The 13,248-nt window shown below is 43.7% G+C and overlaps 1 protein-coding gene and 2 long non-coding RNA genes across 12 annotated transcripts in view; 1 reads left to right on the forward strand and 2 right to left on the reverse strand.

The window, feature by feature from the left end:
- The window catches only part of LOC128071750 (uncharacterized), a 370,870-nt gene that overhangs the window by 342,364 nt on the left and 15,258 nt on the right, over positions 1-13,248 (reverse strand). The window lies entirely within an intron of this gene.
- Positions 1-13,248, forward strand: part of LIMS1 (LIM zinc finger domain containing 1) — a 66,445-nt gene that overhangs the window by 35,101 nt on the left and 18,096 nt on the right. For 2 of the 6 annotated variants that reach the window (XM_052664766.1, XM_052664765.1), the window contains exon 1: positions 12,295-12,521. The exons of the other annotated variants lie outside the window; for them this stretch is intronic. In XM_052664766.1, the coding sequence (XP_052520726.1) occupies positions 12,340-12,521 (182 nt within the window). In that variant the 5' untranslated portion in view covers positions 12,295-12,339. Of the gene's footprint in view, positions 1-12,294; positions 12,522-13,248 lie in introns of those variants that run through there. 6 annotated transcript variants of the gene reach the window in all.
- LOC128071748 (uncharacterized) lies at positions 212-12,091 on the reverse strand. Of its 5 annotated transcripts, none has more exons than XR_008202006.1 (5): positions 11,906-12,091; positions 10,114-10,265; positions 9,591-9,904; positions 3,442-6,169; positions 212-2,104 (listed from the first exon to the last, which is right to left on the reverse strand). It is a non-coding gene; the product is annotated as an uncharacterized LOC128071748 (long non-coding RNA). The 5 variants fall into 5 exon arrangements; XR_008202005.1 differs by having other exon boundaries at positions 212-2,195; XR_008202003.1 differs by lacking the exon at positions 212-2,104 and having other exon boundaries at positions 3,365-6,169; positions 10,114-10,239.

Genomic DNA, 13,248 nt, shown 5'->3' on the forward strand with positions numbered 1-13,248 from the left:
TTCTTCAGGGATGGGGCTGAAGGTACAGAATGCAACCGAGCCACTGGACCCAGCCATAGGGAGGGAGGGCAAGCAGCAGTTGGTGGCTGTGGCCATCTTCCTGGTGCTATGGCCTCCTGAGCCTGTGTGGGGTTTTCTAAGAGCCTCTGCTCAGAGCAGAAGGAGAAGGGGGTTGTGTGTAACATGAGCAAGTGCAGATACACATGCGAAATGTAAAAATGCTGAATTTAGTTTTTCTCGGTATGCTTAGCGTAAAAGCAACCTGTTTCCACATCAGGCTCCCCGGAAAATATTCTTGTGTAAATGCTAACAGAAGCGTCGTTGGAGAGGAAGCACTTCCTACGCCCCAGTGCCTTTTCTTTGGTTTTATTTTTAGAGTATTTTTCATTGTGGATATTTGTGCATTGCATTGGAGGAATGTGTAACTTATGTGGGTTTTGTTACTGCACTTTCATTACCAATTCCAGAGAGACAGGCATTCAGATTTGGGAGATTTGTTCTTTTTCTTGTTAGGTGTGCTTAACATCCATTTTGAGTATTAATTCCAAATGAATTTCTTAGATGGGCTTTTAATAGCACTGATTGATAGTACACTCATATGATTATAGAATAATCACGCTTAGTAGATGAAGATGCGCACAGACTCTTGGCTATATTTTGTTTAGTTTCTTTTATGCAACACTAGCTGTGAGGAAGAATATATCTTATTAGGGAAGTGAAAACTGCTTTTTACAGCTTATATATGAAAATAAGCCATGGTGTTTCTCTTGCATACAGCAGCCTGCTCTATGCACGCAAAGGTGGGACCCGTTTGTGGGTGGGAATATGTTGCCTGCACCAGTATGAATCTGAGTGGTTTGATCCTTTCCTGAGCCTCTTCCGGTTCAAGACAAGCAATATGAGACAAGGATCGATCTTGCAAAATAAAATGCAAGCAGAGGAAATGGCAAATCGGGGTACTGGTGAATCAGGTCAGGGCAGAGCACTTGCAGAGGACCGGAGCCCTATTGTGCTTGTCTCTATCTTGAGCAGTGGGTGCTTAGTCGAAGTAGACCTTGCTCCCTCCTAACCTGTTTTTTGTTCTATTTCAGTCCATGTTGCCAGGTAGCCTTATTTTACGATTTCTGCTGCATTCTCCTCAACAGAAGGCTGTGCTGTTGTAACTATAAAATAATGCCATAACAACAGGGCCAGGAGCGATTGGAGTGAAGAGAAATAGTCCTTTGATTTTCTAACATTGGAAACCTCTGGCTTTTATCATGTGCTCCTCCCTCCCCAGCGACAAGGATGCCTGTCCTTAGCACATGTTTTGGGAGTATCTAGAGTCCACAAGAAAGACAAGAGGTTTCTTTCATGTCTGCTAAATATAGCTTGCCATCCTCATTGGCTTTGTCATGCCCTCCTGTATTTTCTCCCTGCAGCTCTTTCTTCTGTCTCCTTTGAATATTGTGTGAACATGAATCCAGATGTTCTACATAATATCAGCCCTCAGGAGCAGAGTACTGTAAACTTCTTTCTCAGTTAAACTACTGCATTTTTCTAATCCTGGGCCAAAAAATGTACTTGACTTGGTCATTTCCTTAGGGTTTCCCATACTTAAGGTGCTGTGCTCTTGCACTGGGCTGGAAAGCAATGTGCTCAATCTCCTAAACATGTACATTTCCAAGAACCTAAGTTTCTTGAAACAGTTTTTCTTTACAGCATAAAAATAGGTTCTCATGTCAACATAACTTCATGATAGGCTGTGTGCTGTGAGATTCTGAGCTCCATAACAGGAAGCTGATCCTAAGCATCTGTGTCCATTCATGTTGCTTCAGCCAAAGGTTTGACCCCATCATTGTCTCTCAGATCTGCTATTTAGTTTATGATGAGTCAGTCTCTGAGCACATTTCCCTCAGTCTTTTCCAGGAAGGACCATGGCGGTAGAGCTGGGCTCTTACCGTTAAATTCTGTAGTTTACATTAAAAGCTGAAAAATGAATTTTTACGCTTCACAGAGTCTTTCCAACCATGTGCTGAACGTAGGTGCCAGATCATCTCGAGGGGCATTCATGCAGTGTTGGATATCTGTGGGTCCTGAGGGGGCTGGGGAGCTCCAGTCAACCCTGTGGAGGAGGGTGAGGCCATTTCAAGGAAAGCCACTGACAGCCATAAATAGCAAGCTCCCAGATCAGTGAGGTAGGGCAGGGCAGATCTCTGAGAGATGGAACAGACACAGCACTTACTGAACTGTGTGCAAGCTGGGAAATCAGCTGCTTTTTAAATTATTATTGATACATTTTCTGAATTGAGGGATAGGCTTATTCAATTCCAGCTATATTAATTTGGTGAATTAAAATAAAAGGCATCGCTGATAAATCTTGTCTTGCTCTGTCATTAGAAATGGTGTTCAAAAAATTCCCTAACTGTGCTGAGCTACTCTTTCTTTTCTCAGCAAACAGGATGCAAAGGAAATTGTTAGCATACGTTCATCATTAATCATTAGGAGTCACTTAACAGTAGCAGCATGTTCACTATTTTTGCATGTCCCACTTCTATTCTCATGCTCTTTGCAAAATACATAATGATTCCTCTGAAAAAAATGATGCTGTATTCCAAAGTGGAATTCAAGGCATTGGGAAAAGCAGGGGCAGTTCTCTTTTTAATACTTACACTTAAAATAAGTTTGATCAAATTCAAATACAATTAAAAGTGTAAATGATTTTTGAAGAGCTTGGTCTCGTGTTTTTACCAGTGAAATTCAGCATTAGCTGCAAATAATCTTTGGCAAGCTTCACTCAGTGATTGTTAGTTACCCAAACAGTTCGCTGCTCTGTTCTCCTATGCAGAAAGCTCAGTAGATATTCTCTACATTAGCAGTGTTAAAGTTTCTGCCCCTTTGTGCTCTACCACTGAAGCTGATGGGTACATCTGTGCAAGTAGGTTGCTGTTTCTGAATTGGCAACTCTGACTTCCTGCTAGGGCAGTTCAGCCTCCTGCACACATTGGCTCCAGGCACGTGGACGTGCCCCAAAATTTTGTGCACAAAGGCTCCCTCGCAGATGAAATGGGAAACATGAGCACATTCTTACACCCCACTCAGCCTTGGGGGGATAAACTCTGTGCTGCAAAGCTCAGAGAGAATAAAAGCAGGTGAGAATAAAAAGAAATACATGAATACTCCCCCCAGCTGCCAGATAATGGCAGTGTGGTAGGGCCGAATGTCTCCCTTGCCTTTTGAGATTCTAGGAGTTGTGCAAGCTCAGTAGTCTCCTCAGCCTGCCATCAAGAGCCTACATGTAATAGACAGCAAATTGGTGCAGGTGTTTCAGCCACATGTCCTGCCCAATGACCTTCTGTCCCTGAAGTCAGAAAGAACAGATCTGTAACTGGAAACCTGCTTAATTTAATTTGCACTGACAGCATTTCTTAATAGCATCACAAATGTTAACATTTACTTAACCTCTTTCTGCAGAGTAAAGAACTGGCTGGAAGGCTGAGCCCAGAGAGTGGTGGTGAATGGTCTTAAATGCAGATGGTGATCAGTCACAAATGATGTTCCCCTAGGGTTGATATTGGGGCTGGTCCAATTATATGTTTATTGGTGATCTGGACAAGGAGATTGAGTGTGATTTCAGTGAGTTTGCCAAGTTGGGGGGAAGCAGTGATCTGCCTGGGGTTAGGAAGACCCTTCAGAGGAAACTGGACAGGTTGGATCTGTGGACTGAGACCAATCGGATGAAGTTCAACAAGTCCCAGTGATGGGTCTTGCATTTTGGTCCCAACAACCCCAGGCATCGCTACAGGCTTGGGGCAGAGCGGCTAGAATGCTGTGCGGAGGAAAAGGGTCTGGGGGTGTTAGTTGACAGCTGGCTGATTATGAGCCAGCAGTGTGCCCAGGTGACCAAGAAGGCCAGTGGCATCTTGGCTTGTATCAGAATTAGTGTTGTCAGCTAGAGCAGGGAGGTGATTGTCCTCAGCTCTGGTGAGGCTGCACCTCAGGTACTATGTTCAGTTCTGGGCCTCTCACTGCAAGAAAGACAGTGAGGCCCTGAAGAATGTCCAGAGAAGGGCAACAGAGCTGTGGAGAGTCTGGAACACAAGTCTTATGGGGAGCAGCTGAGGGAAGTGAAATTGTTTAGTCTGGAGAAGAGGAGGCTCAGAGAGATCTCGTTGGTCTCTACCATGACCTTAAAGGAAATTGTGGCACAGTGGGGGTCAGCATCTTCACCTAGGGAACAGTGATAGAATGAGAAGTGTTGAGTTCAGATGCATTTCTTCTCAGGAGTGGGGAGGCAACGGTGCAGGCTGCCCAAGGAGGGGGTGGAGTGACCATCCCTGGAGGTGTTCAGGAACCGTGTGGATGTGGCACCGAGGGATGTGGTCAGTGAGCATGGTGGGGGTGGGCTGGTGGTTGGACTGGATGATCTTAGAGGTCCTTTCCAACCTTTATGATTCTATCATTAAGTTCAGCTTCTTTGTAGTGCCAGTATTAGTGAGTAAAGCAGTAATATTTCAGTATGTTGTTAAAAAAAAAATAAATCAATTTGTTAAATCATCAAAAGCTTGAAAATAAATGTTCAGTCGCAAAAAAAATGCAGTTCATCACTGTGATGGCTAGAAACTCTGTTGGAGTAATACAGTTGGGACCTGAAAATATCAATCTGAAGCAGATGCTTTGGAAATCCTGATTAAAAAAACACTTTGGCTCATCCGCTAGATGCTCTAATTGAGAAGAGTACTTGTCCATGTAAATGGTAGCATTGAGTTTGTATTGCTATTAATTATAGTAACATCCAGCCAGCAAAAATGTGTTTCACGGTTCCATTTTAATACTTCCACACTTAGAGCTTGTGAGATATCCAAATGACTAGAGGCCGTGCTTTTCATTTGTGCTTTTCATTTCATTACTTCAGGGGTTAAAATAACGCACACCAAACACACCCTATTTCTCTTGCCTTCTTGCTCACCCCTTGTCTTTCAGATTGCATAATAACTCCAACGCAGTTTTGCTTGACTTGCTCACCCTGTCTATAACCTCCTGTGACTCCAAATGACTGGAGGTAAATGCCTGCGTGACAGAAACTACTGCTGCTCCTACGTTTGCTTCATTGTAACAGTCAGCAATTTCCGCAAATTTGTTGAGCTTCAGTGATGATAGCAACTGGGATCTTTGTTGCTCTGAGAGCATTATCTGGGGAAGTATAAATTGTAGTTTTGGGGTTTTTTTTTTTTGCGTTTGATTTCATCTGTTTTGATAGCATCTTATCAAACATTCTTTCCAGAAAATATAACGTGATTGCTCATTGTTCTTCACTGTAATTTAGTTCTCCTTCGAATGAAGTCCGTCACACTGGACTGAATTTACGTATGGAAATACTCTGCAGAGGAGAGGCTAAATTGTGAAAGCTAATATGTAGACGTCACAATCTAATAAATAGCCAGTCTGCAGTCTGGGGAGAACAAGCTTGAAAAGGGTGTAGTACTGGGTTTCTCCTATTTTTCTCTTCCGGTGTCTCTCAGCTGTTCCACATGCCAGGCTGACGGGTGTCCTCGAGGGACCCATGTGCTGTTCCATGATGCTCTCCAGATGCAGAAGCAGCTCTAACAGTGCCCAAGTGCAGGAGACAGAGAAGAGAGCGGGCCTTTTATGGGGCTTCCCTGGGTGGTAATCCCAGCTCGCAGCCAGCAGTGGCTCCAGGGCTCCCCAGACACTCTGTGACATTCTCTGATGCTTTTCCATCTCCTAGCTCCTCCACTCTCACCTCGCACCCAGGAATCTCAGGGTGCTTCCCAAATGCAAGCGATGCTCTGAATTTTGGTGTGTGTCATCCACTGTTATAGTGCACGTCATTCATTTTTGTTTGCTCATTTTGTCATAGGAGGTGCAGGCACTGGTCATTTTTCATCTGTGTATTTGCCATCTTTGTAGAAGGTTCTGGGTTTAGGTAGCTCTTGACAGCATTCTGAAGTAATGATTTCATACATATTGTCCTGTGAGCAGTGGTTTTAGATGATGCTGCTCAGCTGTGCCATGAGACTGTACGTTGCTTTGAGATTCATCCTTACATATGAACAAGATGAAGCATCATAACATTGACAGGAGCCAACGAAAGGGACTTGCTTCATGATTTTTGTGATATTTCCTTGTCGTTTTCCTGCTTTTTCTGCATGCTCTGGTCTTGATAGAGCTAGAAGAAAATTAATTAAAAGTTTTTATCTATTAGCCTCATAAAAAGAAAGTAACAAATTGGCAGAAAGCCAGTGATACCTGGCAGTATTTCTCAGTTGTGCCTTTCTAAATAAAAGATCCAAGAGATTCAGCTCTTCCAGCAAGGAATGTATGGATGAAGGTGAAGCTGTTGTCTTTTCTAGCCAGTAAAGTCCATGCACGCTGTGCTCTTGAACTCTGTTCCTATGCAGCTACTAGAAAAATGTTACCCACTTGGAATAGTGACTCAAAACTGCCCTTGCTCATTGTGCTCTTTTTCCGTATGGAAAGTTTGCGTTTCAAGCTTTTTGTTTCACGTGATATTCGGCTTTTGGTATGTTGTTTTGTACATTCTTCCTTGATGGCTTTAAAGACTGAAGTGTGCATTATGTTTCTAATATCTTTAATAAGCTGTTCCTTACGTGTCATCTTCTTTTCATAAGGTGCATGCCAGCACTGCAGCCTCGGTATAGCACTGGTAGCGACCTGGCTGCAAGTTAGGAATTTTGCCTGAAGTGTACAAGCAGTTGCTTATTTTTAAACAGCATTCCCTTTTTAAGCTAATCCTCACACTATACCCACACCTTCAGTGTTATGTAGCAAAGAGGAAGGAGGTTTGGTAGGGCTTGAGCCCCCTGATTCAAAGCAAAAAGCCCTGCCTGCACTCTCCATTCCCTTTTATTCTGCTGAGCAGATTGCCCAGTGAACCCCAGCTTCGCTCCCTCAGATAAGCCTGGTAAATGTGAACTTCTTCCATTTTTCCTCACAAAGTTGCTTCTGGTATCACAAGCGTGTGTTGGATTCATTCAGTCCTGCTTCACTCACTTAGGATCTGTCAACTGTTGAGGTGAAAATTTAATTAAAAATTTTTTTTTTAATCTTGCAACTAAGCCTTTGGATTGGAAAATGCTTGGCAAGTGTTGCTATTCAGTAACTGTTACTGGAATTCCTTTGTGCTAACTTGAAATGTGTGAGACCCATACCCAATAGCTAATAAAATACAGGATGAAGGCCCTTGCTTTGCGTTAGACAAAATTTTGTGACTGTCGTAGTGGAGTATAAGGGTACTGCTATTTTGGATTAGCTTTATTTCTCAATATATGACTCATGCATGACTCTTAGGAACACAAATTGCTTCTGATTATTCTCTTTCATCTGTTGAATATTAGTGCGATTGCTTAATTTTGCTGTAATAACTGAAGATGGCTTAGCTGCCTTCCCTCTTGCTGGTTTTAAAGCTGGGTGAAACTGCAGTGAACATGTGAAGAAAAAAATGGGAAACCAAACCCCAGAATGACTCACAATTGCAATTTAATTTGTGAGTGAAGCGAATTAAAAGAGGAAGAGCTGAAAAGACGTCTTGCTGCCTTCTACCCCAAACAAATTGTTTAATTCAGGAAGTGAAAAACTTCATCGTTACAAACCTGAGACTAGAAAAGCAGACTTAGTGAAGGTGAAAAAATTCTTCTGAAGGTGCAGATTAGTGGCAGTATTGAGAAGGATTTGGGAGACCAGCAAGTGCTGTCCCTCAGCACCCAGGCTGAAGGTCAGTCCTTAGCACGTTGTCTCTGGTGCAGACATTGCTATAATAAGAGCATCATTTACAGCCAAAAAGTCTGCTGCTGGCTGTCATCTCAGCCCTATAAGGAACTTCGTAGACATCGTGGAAGTCTTTCCTGGCAGGCTGGATGTTACTTTTAGTCAAGGAATTAATTATAGCTCTTGGGTGAGCTGTTCAGGTCAGAGGGCTCGGTTTGTGAAAGCATTGGTACCAGCCGGTGCAGGTGGACAGTGAGGGCAGGAGCAAAGATTGATATCTCCCTTTACTTGAAGGATTCAGGGATGTGTTTGTAGTGAATTTCAGTAGCAGGGGACATGAACTGAATATTAGTGCCAGGAAAATGTTATTTTTGAGAGATTTCCTAAGGTTTGAAATGTCAGGAGATGAAAAGATCAACCTTGTACTTTTTTATGTATTTGGACTTTGAATTTGTTCCTTAAGCAAGGGAGGAGGAGCACACGAACACTTAATTGTAATTTGGTTGCAATTGTCTGACTGCTCTCAATTCTCTTTCACTTTGCTTTCTACTGTTTTGATTTCCAAAGGTTGAAGTGTTATCCTGCCCAAATGCTTTCAAATGTTAGAAGTATATGAAGTTGGTGTTCTGATGTTTACATCCAAATAGAAATATTCTTTCAAGCTTACTGGGCCTGATATTGTCTCCTTGTTGATGAAAATTCATTTTAGAGTGGATTTCTTTTTTATTATTCTTTCGTTAGGCAAGAGGATAGAAATTATATTATATGAAATGCATTGTTGTAAATTTACCTTTAAAATTTATTGAGTTGGAAGAGTTTGGGTACAGTACATTTAGCCCAGAGAAGTACCCATACAGTTAACTACACAGTAGGCATATGGTAAAAATGGCTGTGATCGGATGCCACGTCTCTTGTAGCACAGATTTTCTAGTGCACCTGTGTAACACTTGGCCTTTTTGTTTTGTTTTTATCTCTGTATAAGATGCAAAAATAGTAGCAACGGAAGAAATGGCCCTTTCAAAAAGGATCAAATATCTGTGCTCATTAGAAATCATTTTACACAAATCATGGCTTCGTTTGGTAATGTTTGCAATTAGCAGAAGACAATACTGTAGGCTGGTTTTTTTTGTTTGGTTGGGTTTTTTTTGTTTTTAATATTTAATGCAACAGAAAATTACTACAACTAAATATTGCTCTCCCTTTCTGTGAACCCTGTTAGAGACTAATTTCTCACTGTGCTTGTATGGCTGATGAAAAAAGCTGTGTGGGAAGGTGCTGCGTACCTGATTACTCCAGTCGTGTTCATTTCCTTATGAAGAGATGGAATGTGAACCTTCTCCATTTGCAGAGACCAAAGCATATTTTGGACATGTTTATACTGGAATACGTTTATACTGAAGTATTTGCAACAGATAGAGTTGTCTTTTTGTTTGCCCTGCTTAAACTCCCACCACAGAAGCTTATTCATGCTTTCTGTGGCTAATGCCAAATGATGAAACTTTCAGGACTGCTTGGAATTCACCTGGTTTTTATTGCAGTGGTTTCAAGGTGGTTTTCCATCCTTTTCAACAGAAGCAGAGCAGTGCTGGGCGCATGAAAAGCCTGCATATTGTGTACGTCTTCATTATGGAAAAGATTTACTCCTTATTTCCAGTTGCTTGTAGAGATGAACAATTACAACAGGCAGAACCCAGGAGTGTTTTCAATGTCAGTAAAGAAGACATAAAAGACCAATTAGCACTTAAAAGGTCAGTGCAGAAATCAGCACGTGGCACTCCAGATTCATGCTGGTTTAATGGCAAAGCTTCTCCTCTAGTTGTTCTGCATTTTGCATGCTACAGTTAAAGTGAAATCACCCCTACCTCTGTGGGAAAGGGAGGGCTGCGTTCTGTTTGCTTATCCATCCCGACGGGGTGCTTGGCTTCCTGAGAGCAGTGGTGATGCAGCAGGTTTGCTCTCAGCCGGCAGCGTTATTTCGGGGCACCGGGCAGACTGCCAAGCAGCAGCTGCCTTTGCCAAGCACCTTGTTTGGAGCAGTGACTGCTGAGCACTTCTATTTGGGGAATGGAGCAAGGCACTCGGCAGGGCTCGCAGCCTCCCAGCCTTCTCTGTAAGAGTCCCTGTCCACTGGCACCAGTGGGCAGCCAGGAAAGTTCTCCTGAGAAAGCAGTTTTTCCTGGTGGGAGTGGAGAAACCACAAAGAGGCACATTTGATTTTCCTACTGTTTCTCACAGCGGCAGTGGTATGCTACCCCTCCTCTTTCTGCCTTTTTCTCTTGTTGTCACCTCAGCCATCAGCTATGGCATCTGCTGAGACCCCCATGTACCAATGGGAGCCACTCTGTCACCTTCCTCCCTACTTACCTCCTCCAATTCAACACTGACCTTCTCCTTGCTCTCCCTGCCAAGGCAGGTAGGTCTTGATGCAGCTCTGGGGAGTGTCGGCAGCCCCTCCTGGCCTGATGACTCCTCAGTCCCTGGTCCATGGCACCTTAGGGTTACGCTGAGCTACTGGTGAAGATACAAAAGGTCTTAGCCTGGTGTAGATCATAGCAGCAAAGTGACAAAAAAAAAAAAGAGGGAGAAGGATGATCAGCTACTCTGCATTTGTGGATTACCAGACTATCCCTGTAGAAACTGTGTTTTGTTTTGGTAGCCAAAAGGCCCTTTGTAAACTCCTGGCAAGCTTTTTTATTCCCTCACAGGGAAGGAGTCAGGAGTAACTCCGTTAGCAGCAGTGCCAGAGGTCTGCAGAACAAGTCTGCTCATGCCAGCAGGCACCTCAGTGAGCACAGAAGACATGGGTGCTACAGCAGGAGGAGAAGCCTTTCTGTCCAGCACTGCTTCCCGCAGCAGTGCTCCAGCAAGGACATCATGGCCTGTAGCTATGACCCAAGCACTGCTTCCTCTAGATCTTGTCCCACAGCAGATAAATAATAGGGCTTGAGCTCCAGCCTCCTTGGCCTGTTAAAACCTGCAGCTCTCAGTGATTCTAAGATGGATAATCAGACCTGCGGGTGCATAAACACGCAGGTCATGCTTCCTTGGCCCCACCTGCCGTGATGTCTTCTGACACACGGGAGCAGCTTGCTTGGAAGCCACCAAGGGGGGTTAAAGGCAGACCCCTGACCAAACCCATTTCTGAAATCTGGCTTATTTGGTTTTGCTTTCCAGAAGAAAACCTGTAACACTGCATTGGCCAGGCCATGGGAAGTCAGCGATTTGTGAGCGCAGGTTTGTGCTGAGAGCAGCATGTCCTCTGCTGGGCACTCAGTTATTCCAGCCAGTGCTGAAGCATGTGGTCCAGAGCTCACTCAAGGCTCAAGAGTGAATTTCTTAGTTTTTTTAGGTGCTAGAAGTGTATGAACAAGTGTATGAACAATCCCAGTCCCTTGACTGGGATTTCTCACACATCCTTTGTTATCATCTACTTCTGATTTCTCTGCTTGTTCCCTCTAGCCTTCTTCCTGTCCTTTTGCACTTTCTTTTGCTTCCTGAAACTTCTCTGGATACCAGCATGCTGTGTGTCACGAGCACAAAATGCATGTGCCTTTGCTGCCTGATCAGTTGCTAACAAAGCTGTATTCATTTCATGCAAAAGGTAGTTACCCAGGACTATTTTCCAGAAGCCCTTTTTGGTTTTGTTTGATGTTACATGATCCTGGAAGCTGCCTGTCCCAAGCAAGGTGGAGCTTGCAGGAGGGCAAACCTGCAACTGGTGATACCATTCCCAGTAAGGAATGCAAGACAGATTTTTGAAGAGAGCGTAACTATAAAATAATTGCAACACTGGGAGGACTTTCTGTGGTGAAGGAATGATTAATTTTCACTCTTGCTTCTTTCTTCCTGGTCTCGCTTTCTTACTTCAGCATTTAAATATATGGGGCATCCTTGTGTTAAGTGATTGTTCTGAACACAGCACAGTGCTGAAAATCAAGCTCCATTTCAGTTCCTTCATCTGCTGCCTATTATAGCATACTTGCCACTTCAGTTAACAGCCTGTGAAGCAAAACAGAAAACAAACTGTCCCTCTGTATCTATGCTTTCTGTGAAGTGCTGACAAGAAGGAAGATGCCTGTAGATAAATGCAATGTATATGACTTAGAAGATATAAGTGGAGCATTAAAGGGCATTTTTACAGTGTAATTATTATATCCAAGCATGAAACAATATTTACCTAATGACAGAAGCCTCCTCTTCGTGCTGGTTAGCTCATGACAAAGCGGTGTTGGAATCCGCCTCCATCCCCTCAGCAGACAGGAGCTGTGGACAAGTTTGCTGAGGTTCATGTTGGCTCACATAGGTTGCTCACAAAACAGCTCTCCAGCCCAAGAGGATTTCTCCATCGGCAGCCAGCAGCAAAGCCCCTTTCCAGCATCTGGGTGTGCATGACACCCGGTGCTGGAATGTGCTCCTCCGCAGCCCAGCTTTTAACTTGAAGCTCTGGCAGGGCGCTGGGTAGCTGTGGCTCAATGACACAGAGCTGCTGAAAGTCAGTCACTTCGTTTGGGAACAAGGGGAAGCCCGGCACATTGTTCTGCTGCCTTTGCCTCCAGCTCCCTCGCGATATAAGCACAGAATATACATACCCGTGATAGCAGCTAGAGGAACATGGACTTACAGCATAGAGGTCACCCCTACGCGATACCAGAGGATGAAGAGATCGCTCACAGGGTCTCTCACAATGCCTACAACTCGGCGGGAAATGAAGGCGAGAAACCAGTGTCGAAACTGCAGCGTAGGCACAGTGACATTAAACTCTACAAAGAGTTTTGTGACTTCTACGCAAAATTGTAAGTCCGCGCTGTTCAGCTCTGGGCTGTAACTGCAGTGACATTATTGGCATACCGTCGCTGTGTTTTTTACCGTCTGGGCTCTGTAAGCCATACTCTAAGGCAGCCTTTGCCACAGTTCTGTGTTTGATACGTTGCCAGTTGTAATCATCAACTAAAATTTGAGCTGGTGCCGTGAACTTAATCAGTAATTGCGTCAGAAGTTTTTATTGGGGTTTGAAGCAGGGTTGGTATTTGCCAAGTAGTCTCTGACTTCAGATTGTTTGCTTGTTTTGGGCAAACGTGCAGACTGTTTCACTAATGGAGGACTGTTGCATGCATCACTGTTTTTACATACGTGTTTTTACTTGGATTACATTTTTTCTCTGACGGCACTTAGCATTAAATAACTTACAAGTTTAACATCCTTAATACTCAGGAACTGGTGAGGTGATGGTGAGGCTCATGGTTTATGTTGTGATTACTGCTCATTCAGATTAACTCAGGGTGGGTGAAATGTCTGGCTTTTTTCCCCCTGCAGAAAACATATGTAATCCGTGTAGCCCATTGGCTAACTGTGTGCTTAACTACACTTTATACACACGATCACTGCCGCTTTTCAATATGTTGATCTCTTAAGTGTGAAATAGACTGTTCCTCAGTCTGACCTCCTTCGTGAAATTTGGCCACTCACTGTTTTGCTGTAAGGACAGTGAGTATTTTGATAGCAGAATTGTCTTCTGCAAAG

Source organism: Tympanuchus pallidicinctus, unplaced genomic scaffold (assembly GCF_026119805.1).
Source record: "Tympanuchus pallidicinctus isolate F22 unplaced genomic scaffold, pur_lepc_1.0 scaffold6, whole genome shotgun sequence".
In the NCBI taxonomy this organism is placed as follows: Eukaryota; Metazoa; Chordata; class Aves; order Galliformes; family Phasianidae; genus Tympanuchus; species Tympanuchus pallidicinctus.